The sequence below is a fragment of the Hyla sarda genome, chromosome 6 (genome assembly GCF_029499605.1).
Source record: "Hyla sarda isolate aHylSar1 chromosome 6, aHylSar1.hap1, whole genome shotgun sequence".
NCBI classification, from domain to species: domain Eukaryota; kingdom Metazoa; phylum Chordata; class Amphibia; order Anura; family Hylidae; genus Hyla; species Hyla sarda.
Window position 1 is genome coordinate 87,149,398 of NC_079194.1, and position 21,593 is coordinate 87,170,990.

At 43.4% G+C, this 21,593-nt stretch overlaps 1 protein-coding gene across 1 annotated transcript in view; it reads left to right on the top strand.

Annotated features, from left to right (window-relative positions):
* CACNA2D3 (calcium voltage-gated channel auxiliary subunit alpha2delta 3) overlaps nt 1-21,593 on the top strand; it is a 1,201,789-nt gene that overhangs the window by 590,266 nt on the left and 589,930 nt on the right. The window contains exons 10-11 of the mRNA XM_056524384.1: nt 4,332-4,421; nt 17,285-17,398. Of these exons, the coding sequence (XP_056380359.1) occupies nt 4,332-4,421; nt 17,285-17,398 (204 nt within the window). The remainder of the gene's footprint in view (nt 1-4,331; nt 4,422-17,284; nt 17,399-21,593) is intronic.

The following is a 21,593-nucleotide window of genomic DNA, read 5'->3' on the forward strand; positions in this document are numbered from 1 at the left end:
AGAGTCCTGCTTGTCCTCAGTGCACAGAGTCCTGCTTGTCCTCAATGTACAGAGTCCTGCTTGTCCTCAGTGTACAGAGTCCTGCTTGTCCTCAGTGTATAGAGCCCTGCTTGTCCTCAGTGCACAGAGCCCTGCTTGTCTTCACTGCACAGAGCCCTGCATGTCTTCACTGCACAGAGCCCTGCTTTTCCTCAATGCACAGAACCCTGCTGGTCCTCAATGCATAGAGCCTTGCTTGTCCTCAGTGTACAGAGTCCTGCTTGTCCTCAGTGCACAGAGCCCTGTTTGTCCTCAGTGTACATGGCCCTGCTTGTCCTCAGAGCACAGAGCCCTGCTTGTCCTCAGTGTACAGAGCCCTGCTTGTCCTTAGTGTACAGATACCTACTTGTCCTCAGTGCACAGAGCCCTGCATGTCCTCAGTGCACAGAGCCCTGCATGTCATGCCCACACTTCCTGTATTTTGTCTCTGCACGCAGGAAAAAGCTGCATGGACAAGACAGCATTTTTTCTCCTAAAAATATACATATTTTTTAACCAATGTATATTACAAATATACATATAATGGTATTATCTACATTATATAAAATGTTTTAGCAAATGACAGATACACTTTAATCTTCTGGAATGTGTAACATGGAGATTGTACTGTAGTTAAATCCAAGCACATGTTCCATTCACAATGTAAAATAAATGATGCTATTTATAAGATGAATGAGCATTGGCTTTATGGTTTCCCTTTATTGAGGGCTCTGTAGAAAAGGCAAATCTTTCAGCAGCTTCTCCCTTTAGACGGAACATTCCAAAAGTGCCTTGTAGCAAAAGTGTTGATTTCCTCTGTAACAGACAGCTTTGTAAGTCACGTGATATTTGCAGAAATACCTCAGACCTTTCAACGTAGTTTAATATGTTTCATTTTGCTCTACTACTTGATACATCTGTGAATACCATTGGAAATCACAGCTGTGAAAGTATTTTCGAGAGTGGCCAAACCATCCATAGGTTTCTCGGTCACAAGCAGTTACCTGCAGCATTTGGCGGCATACAGTGACATTACGCCGAGTCCCTGTTTATATTGGATGGCTGTAAATGATTACTGGAGGCATCAATTGATCTTTACTTTACTGGAACATTCATTTAAAAGGACAATGGAAAAAAGTCTGAAATAGAACTGATGAGGACGGTCAAGACCAGAGAACATGTCATTAACTCATCATTTTCTTACCGACACATACCAGCATCTGTTCACTGTTGAGCCTCCGAGCAAAAAAACAAGAGTTCATTAAAATTCATAGTCTGTGAAACCCATATTGGATACAATTTTGTACACAAAACAAATTTGAAAATTTTATTTGATACATTCCTACAGTACACTGAACACTTCAATGCGTTTGTTCCTGAGAGATATAATGAAGTGGGACGTTATATATCACAGTTCTCTGTCATTCCATAGCTGAACATGGAATTACAGTAGTATAAGGCTGGAAATACCACATTGCCTTTAGGTTGGCCCAAAAGATATGCAGCATAAAATTATAATTCTTAAATGGAGCAACACATTTTTTGTTATACAAGTGTATTCTCTTGAATGTAAATATTTCAAATAAAAATGAAAGAAAAACAGAAGTTGGTCACAATGAAAATATGGGGGTAAATAAAGTCTAAAAAGTCCTTTAGTGCAGTGATGATCTGGCAGAGGGATATTTTCTTAAAATTCTCCTTTAACTTCATCACCAGAAACTTGCCCTGAGATTATTGCAATCTGAAGTATTTGCTAGAAGTCCCATGCAAGTCTATGGGACTTCTTGCACCTCAATCTCCAGATGGCAATAGTCTCGGGTAAGTTTCGAGCTCTGAAGTTATCTGGGAATTTTAAAAAGATATCCTGCTGCCTGAGTATCACTGAATGTATGTTTTAAAGAAAGTCTAAAAGAAGTCCTTAAAGGGTTACTCCATTGCTCAGTGTTCAGAACAAAATGTTCCGAACACTAAGAACCAGTGGCGGGGGCTCGTGATATCACACCCCGCCCCCTTGTGATATCACACCCCGCCACCTCAATGCAATTCTATGGGAGGGGGCATTACGGGCACCACACCCCCTCCCATAGACTTGCATTGAAGGGGCAGGGTGTGACGTCATAAGGGAGCGGTGCCATGATGTCATGAGCCCCCGGCGCCGGCTCTAAGCATTTGGAATAAAATGTTGAGCAGCGGAGTACACCTTTAATGGGATTTTCCAAAGAGGAAATCTATTTTCAAGTAAAAGAAAAGAATATATCTTCTGCTTCTGAGGCAAACTGTCTTACTGATTAGAATACATCCTGTAATGGACTTCCTGTTCCTACTGTACACACTAGCTGGCACTTCAGACAACTTTTTCTGCCTACTTTGTTGTAGTTGATGGGGTATGGTCAAGAAGGAAGAGTAGAATGGATATAAAGTTCGCAGAATTCCCAGCTAGAGTATACAGTAGAAACAGGAAGTCCCTTACAGCATGTACACTTTACAGAAGGTGCATCAGTAAGGACAACAGAGCAAACAGCTTGCATCAGAAGCAGAAAGAAAGCATAAAAAATCACAAAAAGCTAGTAAAATAACTTTATTTACAAATATATGTTTTATTAGTGAGTTGAAAGTAGGTTTCAGTGTCGAAAAAGCTGTTTAATCCAGTGGTTGCCAAATAAAAATGTTTTAAGGTCCCTTAGATGTGGCTGTTGACTCCATGAAAAGGCCACACATCTCTATATATTGTTATTTAGCCTAAAAGTTAAGCAAAAAAAAATAAAAAATCTTCTATGGTTTGTTCTCATTTTTGGTATAGTATCTGTTGAGGAAACGGATACTATAGAAATATGCATAAACAAATACAACATAGATAGTAGAGAAACATACTACCATACCCTTTATAACCAACAGAGTTGCCCTCATGTTCTTTATGGTTAAGTAAAGCTTATATCTGATCAGATCACTATCCTCAATAAGGCAGATGTATTCATTTAAAATTTACATCTACTTGGGGGCAGCACAAAAAGCACCCGAGGACCCACAAGGCCACTATTCATGCCTGAGTAACTCCAGTTTATGAATGTTTCCCTTTAATGTTAACAAAGCCAATCATAACCCTTCAGATTCATTTATAAAAATAAGACTATGAATTGAAATACTTTGCCGTGCATTGTCATGCATGTCTCCATGATTTACCAAATGGCTTCCCTTGAAAGTACAATTACCACAATCCTGTTTTCAATAGCAATAAACTAATACAAAGCCATTGATCTAGAAATACCATAAGCCACAGCAACATAACAATACAACTAAGCTCACGAGCCCTGGCAGAATTTGATTCCTATCCAGCTAAATGACAATCCATATTTTTCCAAGTGACACTTTTCATTTGCTGTTCTGCATTTTTCCGCATCCTTGCGATGAATTACCCCTTAATTATACAGCAGCTCCTTGCTTTGCATGTAATTTACTGTCATATTTGTTACTTAAAGAGCTTAACACATTTATGTCCACAATCCTTTTTCAGATAAGCTAAGTCTGTGTTTGCATTGTGTCGATTGGAATATTTTACAGTTGAACTATTTTCAGTAGGTCAACATGTCCACTAACCCTTTCCCTCCACAGTAATTTATGTTTTTGTTTTGTTGTTTTTGCATTTTTCCCACTCAAATGCAGTCAACAAAGTGATATGAGGTCTTTTTTTTTTCTTTTGTGCAGCAAGTTGGACTTTTTATCAACATCCTGAATTTTGTCATATAATGTATTTAGAAACAATATAAAAATATCTGTGTAAGTGAAATAAAAAATTGAATTAAATTAAAATACAGTTGGAGGAAAGTGGGGACCAGCACCCAGCATCTAACCACCTAGATGCTGCAGTCAGTATTGACTGTGGCATTCAAGTGGTAAATGGCCAGGATAGGCGTTATCACCAGTCTTGGCCCCTGATGGTGGTTTCAGCTGCACCCAGCAGCCACATAGCTTAGCTCACTCCACACTCTCTGACCCAACATTTCATAACAATGTGAGTTAAACTGCTATAATTCCCAGCAGTCCATAGGATAAGTACAGAATATCTGCTGAGAGTTTATTAGGATTAATATTATTAATTATTATCATGAGGGGTCCCAGCTGTCGGACCCCGCAATAAGACATTTATCCCCTATCCTATAGATAGGGGACTAGTGTCTGATAAGTTCAGTTCACTTGAGTACCCCCTTAAAAGATCAATGACAAAGTAATTTGAAAGTTAACCCCTTTATGTGACGTTTATTAATTTGCATTAATAAAAAAAACATTCTAATTAATTGTTTCCTTCTTTATTTTAGCATTTCAGGGAACACTTAGATAAACTTTCAGCCAAAGGGATCGGAATGCTGGATATAGCACTCAACGAAGCCTTTGATCTGCTGAATGAGGTGAGTATTTTCACTCTGGAGCTTTTATTGACCTGATGTTCAGGCATGATAGTTATATTAATATACAAAATGGCCACTATAGACTACACTGTCACTGCCATTTTGTTTATTAAATGCAACCTGCATGTCTTTTTTTCCTCCCCTGAAGATCCATAGGCGAAACGCATTGGATATAAGCATAGTATGTGGGTTGTTGTACAGAGTGGGCCATTTATATGGATACACCTTAATAAAATGGGAATGGTTGGTGATATTAACTTCCTGTTTGTGGCACATTAGCATATGTGAGGGGGGAAACTTTTCAAGATGGGTGGTTACCATGGAGGCCATTTTGAAGTCGGACATTTTGAATCCAACTTTAGTTTTTTCAATAGGAAGTGGGTCATGTGACACATCATACTTATTGGGAATTTCACAAGAAAAACAATGATGTGCTTGATTTTAACGTAACTTTATTCTTTCATGAGTTATTTACAAGTTTCTGACCACTTATAAAATGTGTTCAATATGCTGCCCATTGTGTTGCATTGTCAATGCAACCCTCTTCTCCCACTCTTCACACACTGATAGCAACACCGCAGGAGAAATGCTAGCACAGGCTTCCAGTATCCATAGTTTCAGGTGCTGCACATCTCGTATCTTCGCAGCATAGACAATTGCCTTCAGATGACCCCAAAGATAAAAGTCTAAGGGGGTCAATTCGGGAGATCTTGGGGGCCATTCAACTGGCCCACGACGACCAATCCACTTTCCAGGAAAATGTTCATCTAGGAATGCTCGGACCTGACACCCATAATGTGGTGGTGCACCATCTTGCTGGAAAAACTCATTGAACGTGCCAGCTTCAGTGCATAAAGAGGGAAACACATCAAAGTAGATTGGTAGAAGAGGGTTGCATTGACAATCCAACACAATGGGCAGCACATTGAACACATTTGTGGTCAGAAACTTGTAAATAACTCATGAAAGAATAAAGTTACGTTAAAACCAAGCACATCATTGTTTTTCTTGTGAAATTCCCAATAAGTTTGATGTGTCACATGACCCTCTTCCTATTGAGAAAACAAAATTTGGATTCAAAATGGCCAACTTCAAAATGGCCACCATGGTCACACCCATCTTTAAAAGTCCCCCCCCTCACATATACTAATGTGCCACAAACAGGAAGTTAATATCACCAACCATTCCCATTTTATTAAGGTGTATCCATATAAATGGCCCACCCTGTAGATACAGAGTGAGAATGTGGTATAAGGTGTTGCCCTTTTTTGCTCTGTTCTGAAGGAGAAAGACCTCCTACACTGATAACGATAAACCAATGTGATGTTACAGTTGAATCCCCACCAACAGGACAGCGACATGTCATGATGGTACTGCAGCATGCTGAATAGGTGTGATCCAGGCATGTGTTCAGTTTGTGAGTGGTGATGTATGCATGTGCCATCACTATATTCTCTGGATTAGGTGTTCTAGCACCTAGTCCAGCAAATGTTGATGGTGATTAGAGATGAGCAAACTTTTGAAAAATTCAATTTGGCCGATTTGCCAAATTTTTCGGAAAAATTGCAATTTCTGGCCTACAGAGAGCCTCAATAGGGGGTGCAGAACACATTGCTGTGTTCTAACACACATATGGAGTGTGCTGGGGTAATAAAATAATACTGTTATTCAGAATAACATGCAGATTACCTTTTAGAATTGCTTTTAGAATCACTGCCGCAGAGCGGCACAATGACAGAGCCTGGAGGTGGCATCAGTAGGAGGAGACCAAATAGTGTCTGAATGGCACGCCCTGGAGTTGGCTGAAGCATGAGGAGACCCCAGGGCTTCACAATCCCTAAGAAAAAAAGGCGAAGTTTGAAATTTAAACTGAAGATTTTGGGTAGCTAGTGCTACTATAACAAAAAATTTTATTACCAGGCCCAACAGCATCAATAAACCATATATATGCTGAATGACACAGCCTGGAGTTAGCTGAAGCATGAGGAGACCATATAGTGTCTTAATGGCACAGCCTGGAGTTGGCAGCAGCATGACGAGACCATTGAAATCTATGATTTTTAAATTTAAATTTAAGATTTTGAAATTGATATAATGGATTTAGTCATTGAAATTTCACTACTCTGCCTGACATACTTATTGCGTATATGAGGGGAGTACAATACGCTTCACTTCGCTTTAAACAGTATTTGTCTAGAACAGCAAAAGGCGTGTACTATTGGCTGTCCTTTCACGGTATATAGACCCTTGACAGATTAACAGGTACAAAATAGCACACTACATTGATGTAGGTATGTGATATGCACGAATGAGGGCAGAAAAATGTGCTACAGTACGCTTAAAAATACTTATTTTTACCTGTGTCCCAGATTACAGAATTCCTTTATAATCAGAAATTGTCAGAATACCAACTGACATTCAAAATAATAAAATGATAAAATGATAGATACATTCTCTCAATAAAAGGATCCTTCATTGGATGTCAATATGAGTATTGTGTGTTCCAGTGACATTAGCTCATCGGAGGAACAGGAAAACATGATACAACTTAATACTGCAACTGAAGAACCACAACAAAGATTGAACGACTTAAAGCCCACTGGAACTGAGGAACTTCAAAATGGTAAATCTACCACCTGCAATAGTCAGTCAATTCCAACAGCCAGTGGTCAGTATCCACAGTTCCCTGTTTCTGCTAGTCCTTGGCAATATTCCTTCTATTACTGATCTGGTATCAACATGGTAATAATGCTGGGAGCGTCACTCTAGGATAGCCACATGTTTCCTACAATAAACAGTCAATATATGGAGACCATATAGTGGCTGAATGACATAGCCTGGAGTTGGCAGAAGCATGGAGGAGACCATTTAAATATAAGAATTTTAAATATAAATCTAAGATTTTGAAATTGAAATTGAGGATTTTGAAATGGAACTTTTAACTCCCAAGTTTAGGAACAAGTCTCATGTCACATGGCAGCACAATGACAGAGCCTGGAAGTGGCATCAGTAGGAAGAGGCCATATAGTAGCTTAATGGCACAGCCTGGAGTTGGCTGCAGATGAGGAGACAATAGGGCCTCGCAATCTCTAAGAATAAAATTTTACTTTTGAAATTTCCATTGAAGAGGTATGGTACCTAGTGCTACCATAAACATATATAGGTAATGCCCTAAGCCCAGCAGCATCACTAAAACATGTAGTTGCTGAATGACATGGACAGGAGCAGTCAGCAGCAGGAGTGCACAAAAGGGTTTAATAACCCCTAAGATTGAAAGATCAATGTTGAAATCTCAATTAAGCATGTATGTGTCACGATGCCGGCTGGCAGGTAGTGGATCCTCTGTGCCGGAGAGGGATTGGCGTGGACCGTGCTAGTGGATCGGTTCTAAGTCACTACTGGTTTTCACCAGAGCCCGCCGCAAAGCGGGATGGTCTTGCTGCGGCGGTAGTGACCAGGTCGTATCCACTAGCAACGGCTCACCTCTCTGGCTGCTGAAGATAGGCGCGGTACAAGGGAGTAGACAGAAGCAAGGTCGGACGTAGCAGAAGGTCGGGGCAGGCAGCAAGGATCGTAGTCAGGGGCAACGGCAGGAGGTCTGGAACACAGGCTAGGAACACACAAGGAAACGCTTTCACTGGCACGATGGCAACAAGATCCGGCAAGGAAGTGCAAGGGAAGTGAGGTGATATAGGGAAGTGCACAGGTGATCAGACTAATTGGAACCACTGCGCCAATCAGCGGCGCAGTGGCCCTTTAAATCGCAAAGACCCGGCGCGCGCGCGCCCTAAGGAGCGGGGCCGCGCGCGCCGGGACAGGACCGACGGAGAGCGAGTCAGGTACGGGAGCCGGGGTGCGCATCGCGAGCGGGCGCTACCCGCATCGCGAATCGCATCCCGGCTGGAAGCAGTATCGCAGCGCCCCGGGTCAGTGGATCTGACCGGAGCGCTGCAGTGAGGAGAGTGTAGCGAGCGCTCCGGGGAGGAGCGGGGACCCGGAGCGCTCGGCGTAACAGTACCCCCCCCCTTGGGTCTCCCCCTCTTCTTAGAGCCTGAGAACCTGAGGAGCAGACTTTTGTCTAGGATATTGTCCTCAGGTTCCCAGGATCTCTCTTCTGGACCACAACCCTCCCAATCCACTAAAAAAAAGGTTTTCCCTCTGACCTTTTTTGATGCCAGAATCTCTTTGACGGAGAAGATGTCCGAGGAGCCGGAAACAGGAGTGGGAGGAACAGATTTGGGAGAGAAACGGTTGATGATGAGTGGTTTAAGAAGAGAAACGTGAAAGGCATTAGGAATACGAAGAGAAGGAGGAAGAAGAAGTTTGTAAGAGACAGGATTAATCCGGCACAAAATTTTGAAAGGACCAAGATAGCGTGGTCCCAACTTGTAGCTAGGGACACGGAAGCGGACATATTTAGCGGAGAGCCATACCTTGTCTCCAGGGAAAAAAATGGGAGGAGCTCTTCTTTTCTTATCCGCGAACTTCTTCATGCGTGATGAAGCCTGTAAGAGAGAATTTTGGGTCTCTCTCCATATGATGGAAAGGTCACGAGAAATTTCATCCACAGCGGGCAGACCAGAGGGCAAGGGGGTAGGGAGGGGGGGAAGAGGGTGACGGCCGTACACCACGAAAAATGGGGATTTGGAGGAAGATTCAGAGACTCTGAAGTTATACGAGAATTCGGCCCATGGAAGGAGATCTGCCCAGTCATCCTGGCGGGAGGAAACAAAATGTCGTAAATAATCACCCAAGACCTGGTTAATTCTTTCTACTTGTCCATTGGATTGGGGATGATATGCAGAAGAAAAATTTAATTTAATCTTGAGTTGTTTACAGAGAGCCCTCCAGAATTTAGACACGAATTGGACGCCTCTATCCGAGACGATCTGCGTAGGCAACCCGTGAAGACGAAAAATGTGTACAAAAAATTGTTTAGCCAACTGAGGCGCTGAAGGAAGACCAGGAAGAGGGATGAAATGTGCCATTTTGGAGAATCGATCAACGACCACCCAAATAACAGTGTTGCCACGGGAAGGGGGTAAATCAGTAATAAAATCCATACCAATCAGAGACCAAGGCTGTTCGGGGACAGGCAGGGGATGAAGAAAACCAGCGGGCTTCTGGCGAGGAGTCTTATCCCGGGCACAGATAGTGCAGGCTCGCACAAAGTCCACAACATCCGTCTCCAGAGTCGGCCACCAATAGAAGCGGGAGATGAGTTGCACAGATTTCTTGATGCCCACATGACCTGCGAGATGGGAGGAGTGACCCCATTTGAGGATTCCGAGGCGTTGGCGTGGAGAAACAAAGGTCTTTCCTGGAGGAGTTTGCCTGATGGAGGCTGGAGAAGTGGAAATCAGGCAGTCAGGAGGAATGATGTGTTGCGGAGAGAGTTCAACTTCCGAAGCATCCGAGGAACGAGAGAGAGCATCGGCCCTAATGTTCTTATCGGCAGGCCGAAAGTGAATTTCAAAATTAAATCGGGCAAAGAACAGAGACCACCGGGCCTGGCGAGGATTCAGCCGTTGGGCAGACTGGAGGTAGGAGAGGTTCTTGTGATCGGTGTAAATAATAACTGGAAATCTTGATCCCTCCAGCAGATGCCTCCATTCCTCAAGAGCTAATTTGATGGCTAGAAGCTCTCGATCCCCGATGGAGTAGTTCCTCTCCGCCGGAGAGAAGGTCCTAGAAAAAAAACCACAAGTGACAGCATGCCCGGAAGAATTTTTTTGTAGAAGAACAGCTCCAGCTCCCACTGAGGAGGCATCAACCTCCAATAGGAAGGGTTTGGAAGGGTCAGGTCTGGAGAGCACGGGAGCCGAAGAAAAGGCAGACTTGAGTCGTTTAAAGGCGTCTTCCGCTTGAGGAGGCCAAGACTTGGGATCGGCATTTTTCTTGGTTAAAGCCACGATAGGGGCCACAACGGTAGAAAAATGTGGAATAAATTGCCTGTAATAATTGGCGAACCCCAAAAAGCGTTGGATAGCACGGAGTCCGGAGGGGCGTGGCCAATCTAAGACGGCAGAGAGTTTGTCTGGATCCATTTGTAGTCCCTGGCCAGAGACCAAGTATCCTAGAAAAGGAAGAGATTGGCATTCAAACAGACATTTCTCAATTTTGGCATAGAGTTGATTGTCACGAAGTCTCTGAAGAACCATACGGACATGCTGGCGGTGTTCTTCTAGATTGGCAGAAAAAATCAGGATATCGTCCAGATATACAACAACACAGGAGTATAAAAGATCACGAAAAATTTAATTAACAAAGTCTTGGAAGACGGCAGGGGCGTTGCACAGGCCAAAGGGCATGACCAGATACTCAAAGTGTCCATCTCTGGTGTTAAATGCCGTTTTCCATTCATCCCCCTCTCTGATGCGGATGAGATTATAAGCACCTCTTAAGTCCAGTTTAGTAAAGATGTGGGCACCTTGGAGGCGATCAAAGAGTTCAGAGATGAGGGGTAGGGGGTAGCGGTTCTTAACCGTGATTTTATTAAGACCGCGGTAGTCAATGCAAGGACGTAGGGAGCCATCTTTTTTGGACACAAAGAAAAATCCGGCTCCGGCAGGAGAGGAGGATTTACGGATAAAGCCCTTTTTCAAATTTTCCTGGACGTATTCAGACATGGCAAGAGTCTCTGGGGCGGACAGAGGATAAATTCTGCCCCGGGGTGGAGTAGTGCCCGGGAGGAGGTCGATAGGACAATCATAAGGCCTGTGAGGAGGTAGAGTCTCGGCTTGTTTTTTGCAAAAAACATCCGCAAAGTCCATATAGGCCTTAGGGAGACCGGTTACTGGAGGAACCACAGAGTCACGGCAAGGGTTACTGGGAACCGGTTTTAGACAGTCCTTGGAACAAGAGGGCCCCCAACTCTTGATCTCCCCAGTGGACCAATCCAGGGTTGGGGAATGAAGTTGAAGCCAGGGAAGTCCAAGGAGAATTTCAGAAGTGCAATTGGGGAGGACCAAAAGTTCAATCCTCTCGTGATGAGATCCGATGCTCATTAGAAGGGGCTCCGTGCGGAAACGTATGGTACAGTCCAATCTTTCATTGTTTACACAATTGATGTAAAGGGGTCTGGCGAGACTGGTCACTGGGATGTTGAACCTGTTGACGAGAGAGGCCAAAATAAAATTTCCTGCAGATCCAGAGTCCAAGAAGGCCATAGTAGAGAAGGAGAAGGCAGAGGCAGACATCCGCACAGGCACAGTAAGACGTGGAGAAGCAGAGTAGACATCAAGGACTGTCTCACCTTTGTGCGGAGTCAGCGTACGTCTTTCCAGGCGGGGAGGACGGATAGGACAATCCCTCAGGAAGTGTTCGGTACTAGCACAGTACAGGCAGAGGTTCTCCATGCGGCGTCGTGTCCTCTCTTGAGGTGTCAGGCGAGACCGGTCGACCTGCATAGCCTCCACGGCGGGAGGCACAGGAACGGATTGCAGGGGACCAGAGGAGAGAGGAGCCGAGGAGAAGAAACGCCTCGTGCGAACAGAGTCCATATCTTGGCGGAGCTCCTGACGCCTTTCGGAAAAACGCATGTCAATGCGAGTGGCTAGGTGAATGAGTTCATGTAGATTAGCAGGGATTTCTCGTGCGGCCAGAACATCTTTAATGTTGCTGGATAGGCCTTTTTTAAAGGTCGCGCAGAGGGCCTCATTATTCCAGGATAATTCTGAAGCAAGAGTACGGAATTGTACGGCATACTCGCCAACGGAAGAATTACCCTGGACCAGGTTCAACAGGGCAGTCTCAGCAGAAGAGGCTCGGGCAGGTTCCTCAAAGACACTTCGGATTTCCGAGAAGAAGGAGTGTACAGAGGCAGTGACGGGGTCATTGCGGTCCCAGAGCGGTGTGGCCCAAGACAGGGCTTTTCCAGACAGAAGGCTGACTACGAAAGCCACCTTAGACCTTTCAGTGGGAAACTGGTCCGACATCATCTCCAGATGCAGGGAACATTGGGAAAGAAAGCCACGGCAAAACTTAGAGTCCCCATCAAATTTATCCGGCAAGGATAGGCGTAGACCAGGAGCGGCCACTCGCTGCGGAGGAGGTGCAGGAGCTGGCGGAGGAGATGATTGCTGAAGCTGTGGTAGTAACTGCTGTAGCATAACGGTCAGTTGAGACAGCTGTTGGCCTTGTTGCGCTATCTGTTGTGACTGCTGGGCGACCACCGTGGTGAGGTCAGCGACAACTGGCAGAGGAACTTCAGCGGGATCCATGGCCGGATCTACTGTCACGATGCCGGCTGGCAGGTAGTGGATCCTCTGTGCCGGAGAGGGATTGGCGTGGACCGTGCTAGTGGATCGGTTCTAAGTCACTACTGGTTTTCACCAGAGCCCGCCGCAAAGCGGGATGGTCTTGCTGCGGCGGTAGTGACCAGGTCGTATCCACTAGCAACGGCTCACCTCTCTGGCTGCTGAAGATAGGCGCGGTACAAGGGAGTAGACAGAAGCAAGGTCGGACGTAGCAGAAGGTCGGGGCAGGCAGCAAGGATCGTAGTCAGGGGCAACGGCAGGAGGTCTGGAACACAGGCTAGGAACACACAAGGAAACGCTTTCACTGGCACGATGGCAACAAGATCCGGCAAGGAAGTGCAAGGGAAGTGAGGTGATATAGGGAAGTGCACAGGTGATCAGACTAATTGGAACCACTGCGCCAATCAGCGGCGCAGTGGCCCTTTAAATCGCAAAGACCCGGCGCGCGCGTGCCCTAAGGAGCGGGGCCGCGCGCGCCGGGACAGGACCGACGGAGAGCGAGTCAGGTACGGGAGCCGGGGTGCGCATCGCGAGCGGGCGCTACCCGCATCGCGAATCGCATCCCGGCTGGAAGCAGTATCGCAGCGCCCCGGGTCAGTGGATCTGACCGGAGCGCTGCAGTGAGGAGAGTGTAGCGAGCGCTCCGGGGAGGAGCGGGGACCCGGAGCGCTCGGCGTAACAGTATGTAAGCTAATGCTAACATCCAAAAATTTAAGGCCCAAGCCCAGCAGCATCACTAAGCCAAGTAGTTCCTGGAGCCTGGAGCAAGCATCAGAATGAGTTTACAAGAGGTTTTCACAACCCCTATTACTATGCTAATGTTGAAATCTGTATAGAAGATGTATGTTAGCTAGTGCTAACATCAAAAAAATTTAGGCAAAGGCCCAGCAGCATCAGTAAGCCAAGTAGTTCCTGGAACACACAGCCTGGATGAGGCAGCAGGATGTGTACATAAGAGGGCTTCACAGCCCCTAACATTAAAAGATCAATGTTGAAATCTTTATTGAGCATGTATGTTTGCTAGTGCTACCATAAAAAATTGTAGGTAATATCCAAGACAGTCCTAGCAGCATCAGAAAACAATATATTGGCTAAATGGCACAGCCTGGAGTAGGGGAGAGCATAAGGAGCTCATATAGTGTCTTAATGGCACAGCCTGGAGGTGGCTAAAGCATACCATAGATACCATAGAGTGGCTGAATGGCACAACCTGGAGGTGGCATCAGGAGTCCTGAAAGTGCCCCTAATGCAAGGAATTTCTGAAACTGGGGACCAGCACCTTAATTATGTTTTACAGTATCCATGGCAGCACAATAAGAGAGCCTGGAGGTGGTAGCATCAGCATGATGAGACCATAGAACCACACAATTATAGAGTCTGGAGGTGGCAGCATCAGCATGAGGAGACCATAGAGCAGCCCAATTAGAGAGCTTGGAGGTGGCAGCATCAGTATGAGGAGACCATAGAGCAGCACAATTAGAGAGCATGGAAGTGGTAGTATCAGCATGAGGAGACCATATGGGGGCACAATAAAGTGCCTGGAGGTGGTTTCATCAGCATGAGGAAACCATATGGTGGCACAATGACAGAGTGCGGAGGCGGTAGCATCAGCATGAGGAGACCATAGAGCAGCACAATGAGAGAGCCTGGAAGTGGTAGTATCAGCATGAGGAGACCATATGGTGGCACAATGAGAGAGCATGGAGGTGGTAGCATCAGCATGAGGAGACCATATTGCAGCACAATGAGAGTCTGGAGGTGGTAGCAATAGCATGAGGAGACCATAGAGCAGCACATTGACAGAGCCTGGAGGTGGCAGCAACAGCATGAGGGCCATTCCAACTGAGGGTTGAGTGTGAGGAACCCACCGACTGTTGACTGAGGGTGTCGGGTGTCACTTGAGATGAAGTGTATGGCCGAGTGAACCAATGAATCACGGCTGCTGGGTGGCTGGTCGCGACACAACTGCTAGCTGACATCGGGAGCTCAGACCTCTTGCTGCAACTCCAGCTGCCACACACCCCTACTCTGCTACGACCTCTGCCTGCACCTGATGGATTTAGGCCTTTGCCACTCCACTGTGCACATCCTGGCATATACATAACACTTATTGCGTATATGAGGGGAGTACAATACGCTTCACTACACTTAAAACAGTATTTGTCTAGGACAGCAGCAGATATGTACTATTGGCTGTCCTTTCACAGTATCTAGGCCCTTGACAGATTAACAAGTACAAAATAGTACACTACTTAGATGTAGGTATGCGGTATGCACTGATTAGGGCAGAAAAATGCGCTACAATACGCCTAAAAACTCTGTATTTTTGTAAAACACCAGATGGTGAGTACTTTAGCTTGGACTTTCACAGTATGTAGACTCTTGACAGATTAACAGGTACAAAATGGTATACTACTTAGATGTAGGTATGTTGTATGCACGTATGAGGGCAAAAAATGTGCTACAGTACACTTGGAAAAAGTATTTACTTAAAACAACAGCCAGTGATAACTTTCCCTGGCCTTTCACTGTATGTTGGCATGTTACAGATTAATAGGTACAAAAAAGTGCACTACCTTGATGTAGGTATGTGGTAGGCACATTTGGGGGCAAAAAAATGCGCTAAAGTACACTTGGAAAACGTATTTTCGTAAAATACGAGCCGGTGATTACTTTTGCCTGGACTTTCCCAGTATCTAGACTTGTTACAGATTTACAGCTACAAAATAGTACACTGCTTTGATGTAGGCATGTGGTATGCATGTATGAGGGCAGAAAAATGCACTACAGTACACTTAAAAAGTATCTGAGTACAACACCAGGTGATGAGTACTTTTGGCTGTTCTTTCACAGTATGTAGGCCCTTGACAGATAAACAGGTACAAAATGGTACACTACTTAGATGTAGGTATGTGGTATGCACGTATGAGGGCAAAAAAATGTGCTACAGTACACTTGGAAAACTTATTTTTATAAAACAACAGCCAGTGATTACATTTCCCTGACCTTTCACTGTATGTACGCTTGTTACAGATTAACAGGTACAAAAAAGTGCACTACTTTGATGTAGGTATGTGGTAGGCATGTATGAGAGCAAAAAAATTCGGTACAGTACACTTGGAAAAAGTGTTTTCATAAAACAACAGCCAGTGATTAGTTTTCCATGGCCTTTCACTATATGTAGTCTTGTTACAGATTAACAGGTACAATAAAGTACACTACTTAGATGTAGGTATGTGGTTATGCACGTATGAGGGCAAAAAAATGCGCTACAGTACACTTGGAAAAAGTATTTTCGTAAAACCCCAGCCGGTGATTACTTTTGCCTGGACTTTCCCAGTATCTAGACTTGTTACAGATTTACAGATACAAAATAGTACACTGCTTTGATGTAGGTATGTGGTATGCACGTATGAGGTCAGAAAAATGCACTACAGTCTGCTGAAAAAACATATTTTTGCGCAACAGCATCAGTACACAACAGTGCAGCACCACAAAAAAAAAAATTATAATAATGTGTATTAGACCCAAAATTGCACTCTGTATTAAGAATGAAGTGAACTGCTGGTTATTATACAATCTACAGACTAGTATAAGTAGCAGATGATTTCTTGTGGAAAGAATACACAGAATTGCGTTGAAAAATCATTCCTGCCTCCTGTGATACGGTCCATGAAGTTGAGTCAGCTTGCTGATATGAATGAGGCAATGAAAAGATATCTGCCACTCTCTGATAAAATGCTGAATAAAGTGAGTGGGAGGTTAATGGCTAGCGTAAAAATCCTTTTCAGTGAGAACAAGCACTTCTCTCTGTCCACAACGCTGATGTGACTAGCAGTTGGAAGTGGAACGCTGCGGTATGATCAATTCAGCGTGTCTGTGTAACACACAGAGAAACGCAGTCCATCCTATCCCTCTGCAGTGTATATGGCATGAAATGAGCAGCCGCAAAATGTCTGTCGATTATATATTGCTATGACATCACAGGGGTGACTGAATGCTGATAGGCTGCATCCTGCATGTGATTCAGGGTCATCCCGCCTACCTCCCATCCCGCCCTGCCTTCCCAGCATCCCCTGCCCCATGTACTGACACGTGGATCCGCCATTGTAGGTGTTCTGGAGTCTGGAACGCAAAATGGAGATTAATGAAGCGATTCGCACGATAGAATGGTGCCTATAATCGCATTTGTTGCAAATCGAATATTTCCTGAAATTCATAACAAATTCAGGTTTGTCTGCTTCGATTCGCTCATCTCTAATGGTGATGCATAGAGTACTGTTTGCATCACCACTTAGTGTATAGGAGAATCTGGGTTTAGATAGGAGTCCCTGCTATTGTACTTGTATTCTGTGCTGCACTATGCCAATGACATATCACCTATCAATGTATTTTTATTAATTTACTGGTAAATAAAAATGTGGTTTTCTTGTAAAATATTTATTTTCTGACCAATCTAAATAGCTTTTTATGTGCCTCCAGACATAATAGGTGTAGCTGTTTTTATTTTTGGGTAACAAACAATTTTTAAAGCCTGTTTACCTCATCAGTCTCATTGTACAGTACTATAATTCCTTAGGTTAATATAATGTCATTTCTTCGCAGTTCAATCACACAGGAGAAGGAAGCATCTGTAGTCAAGCCATAATGTTAATCGCTGATGGAGCTGTTGACACGTATGATACAATTTTCGCTAAGTACAACTGGCCAGATAGAAAGGTGAGTCACATTAATCAATGAAGATGATGAAGATGAACCAAGATGGTGCAATATTGTCCCCATCTCAATATGTTTAATGTGTGCTTTAAAGAACAGATCCATGGTTACTTGAAGGTTGCAATGCTAGTAATGTTTTGTCTGCTAAAATAAGTGTTTGGTCACTTCGTACAACTCATTCTGCTACAGACTGCATTATGTGGGGAACACTAAATAGTACAGTGTACCTGTTACCAGTGATCATTGAGAAAGAAATGTATCCATATATACCTACCTCCCCCTCATTCTCCTTCCCTCTCCCTCCTACTGCTCTACTTCTTTCCCTCTATTTCATCCTCTTTTCCTCTCTCTCCATCTTCTTCCCCTTTCTTGCTCTCACTCTCCCTCTTTCTCTACCTTCCTCTCTCTCCATCTCTCCATCTCTATCTGTCTTCCTCCATTCCTCACCTTCCCTTTCTCCCTTCCTCTCTCTTCCTCCCTTCCTCTCTTGTCTTCCTTTTTCCCTTCTCCCTCTCTCTCCCTCTACCTCCCTCCTGCTCTTTCCCACTTCCTCTTTCTCTTCACCCTCCTCCACCCTCTCTCCCTCCTTCTTTTTATTTCCCTCATCGTCTCATTCTCAAGCTTTATAGGACCCTCTTCCTCCCTTGCTTCCTCATTCTCCTTCCCTCTCTTCCTTCCCTCACCTTCCATCCCTCTCTAGCTCCCTCTTACCTTTCCTTTCCCCATTTCTTCTCTTTTCCTCTATATCTCCCTCTCCCTCCCTATTCTTACCACCCTCCCTTTCTCTCTCTCTCCCTTACTCTTCCTTCCTCCCTCCCTGTCTTTCTTTTCATCCCATTCTCCGGCCTAGTTGGACTCCTTTATCAAGACAATTGTAAAAAGTGGACAACCCCTTTAATATAATAACACAACAGCAGCCTCTTTTACTCAATAAGCTTGTGCCTTTATGTTAGTGCTGTAGCCAATGGGATATTTTTTTCACAGCTATCACCTTTCTGTCTTCAGGCAAACAAGTCAAGTGATAACAAATACATATCTAAAATATTGGGTTTTATGTTTAAGGTAAAATTCTATTCAAGTTTTCCAATAGAGAAATAATAGCTGATGATACAGGTGACAGGAAGAGATATCAGAGCAGGATTCATGTTTTCCAGTCCTTTCTGCCATGTCTCTAGTCTCTGCTTAGGGAACGTTAAGCCCAATCCTTGGGTAATAGAAATGTACAGACCTTTGAAGTTGTAGACAGGTCAATGAAATCATCTCCAACGTTGGGAGGGGTGGAACAAGTTTGGATTACATTGTGTGTGAATCGTGATTAAAGAACATCAGAAGCCGTGACAGCCAGGATAATTGGTGTAATATGACAAAATGCAGTCAAACAATTGCCTGTGATCTTTATTTTTACAAAAACCCACAAAGAGACTGGTAAATGATTTCCTCTCGTGGGACGAGAGAAAATGCCTTTCGGGCTATTGTGATTGTAAGTACAACAATGTAGTGTAGAAAACATTCGTAGAATTATTATTTACAGGGTGTCCTTTTACACCACCGTCTCTTAATATTAAACGCTTTAGACAACTTCTGAAATTACATCAAATTCATTCAAGTAAATTTATTAAGTGCTGATATACAGTAGATGAGTTACAGACTTGGGACAAAGACCAAACCCTTTGTGCTTTGGTTTCTTTATATTACCCCCAGGCCTTTGTTTTTCTTTCAATCCCTTTGATTCTTTTGGTTTTTGTCTTTTTAGTTTTTACTAAAGATGATTGAATCTCCTGAGATTCATTATGTTTCCGATTTAGCAAACATGTCAGATTATGTGTAGATTTAGATTCTGATTCGGAAGTGTTAAGATTGCCCTACTATTGTTCGCACAAAATATGGACAATAGCAGGGACTAAAGCAGATAGAGTGAGTGGAAGCTGCAATGCATTCAGCATCACCGCATTCATCATCCAAAAACAAGGACATAATCCGAAATGAATAATACAATGTTCGGATTTTAATAAATCCAGTTTTTAGCAAGATTTGGACCACATTGATTTGCATATCTCTACTCTTCACAATAATAACACAAACAAAGTGAAGACCAGCTCACCCCGCCCGGGCAGCAGAGCACGGATCCAGGTGCTGGACGGCACCAGCCAGTAACAAGTACTTGTACCTTCCTTGTCCCATGGATTAAAGTTGATTTTATCTGCATAGAGCTGGATCAGTCTTCCTTTCATTCCTTTTTCACAATAATGTTGTACAGTTTCTTGTAGTGCAAGTTCTACATAAACTAGGCACACTGCGAATTATGATGCAATAAGAATAATTTTATTCGGCAATCCAAAATAAAGTGTTACGTTTCGGTCACAAACAGACCTTCATTAGACCTATGAATTATAGACAAATAGACCAAAATAAACAAGATATCTAGGTACATAGTTATGGATAAAAAATCATGGTCAAATGCTGCAAAAAAGGTTGGCACAAAACACACAATGTCTGGATGTGGTTATTCGTTATATAAAAAAGTCGACATGTTCAGAAGTATAGATCTATCAATATCTCAGACTCTATCCATATTAGTATACTACTAGGATGTGAATTATACAATCAATGCTCAGACTGTTATCTCTGAACACCAGATGCCAGTACTGTATATATAATATAATCAGGTCACCCACAAATGTAGAATGCTTTCTCTAAGCACGGCTCTGCTGGCCGACCACTTGTTTTCCTCCTACCCCGCAGCAATCCGGTGAGTCCTGTATATAGACACATTTCTAATAGCATATCCTCTCAGCAAGATGTTATAGTGTGTTGGCCTCTATGTATAAACTGTATACTCTATCTATAACCTGTGTATTTGCCTACAATAATATCTATCTTATATTTTAATGCCTTAAGATTTGTATGTCATTCTACATTCGTGGGCGACCTGATTATATTATATATACAGTACTGGCATCTGGTGTTCAGAGATAGCAGTCTGAGCATCGATTGTATAATTCACATCCTAGTAGTACAGGGTGGGCCATTTATATGGATACACCTTAATAAAATGGGAGTGGTTGGTGATATTAACTTCCTGTTTGTGGCACATTAGTATATGTGAGAGGGGAAACTTTTCAAGATGGGTGGTGACCATGGCGGCCATTTTGAAGTCGGCCATTTTGAATCCAACTTTTGTTTTTTCAATAGGAAGAGGGTCATGTGACACATCAAACTTATTGGGAATTTCACAAGAAAAACAATTATGTGCTTGGTTTTCACGTAACTTTATTCTTTCATGAGTTATTTAAAAGTTTCTGACCACTTATAAAATGTGTTCAATGTGCTGCCCATTGTGTTGGATTGTCAATGCAACCCTCTTCTCCCACTCTTCAAACACTGATAGCAACACCGCAGGAGAAATGCTAGCACAGGCTTCCAGTATCCATAGTTTCAGGTGCTGCAGAATGGGCAAAACAAAAATTGGAACAGGACCCTCAGTTTACGCAGAATATTTTGTATGAATATTTGTATAAATAATATATTTATCTTTGGGGTCATCTGAAGGCAATTGTCTATGCTGTGAAGATACGAGATGTGCAGCACCTGAAACTACGGATACTGGGAGCCTGTGCTAGCATTTCTCCTGCGGTGTATAAAGTAGTATATAGCAGTGTATAAGGATACTGGAAGCCTGTGATAGCATTTCTCCTGCTGTGTTGCTATCAGTGCGTGAAGAGTGGGAGAAGAGGGTTGCATTGACAATCCATCACAATGGGCAGCACATTGAACACATTTTATAAGTGGTCAGAAACTTGTAAATAACTCATGAAAGAGTAAAGTTACGTTAAAACCAAGCATATCATTGTTTTTCTTGTGAAATTCCCTATAAGTTTGATGTGTCACATGACCCTCTTCCTATTGAAAAAACAAAAGTTGGATTCAAAATGGCTGACTTCAAAATGGCCACCATGGTCACCATCCATCTTGAAAAGTTTCCCCCCTCACATTTACTAATGTGCCACAAACAGGAAGTTAATATCACCAACCATTCCCATTTTATTAAGGTGTATCCATATAAATTGCCCACCCTGTATACTAATATGAATAGAGTCTGAGATATTGATAGATCTATACTTCTGAACATGCTGACTTTTTATGTAATGAATAACCACATCTAGACATTGTGTGTTTTGTGCCAACCATTTTTGCAGCA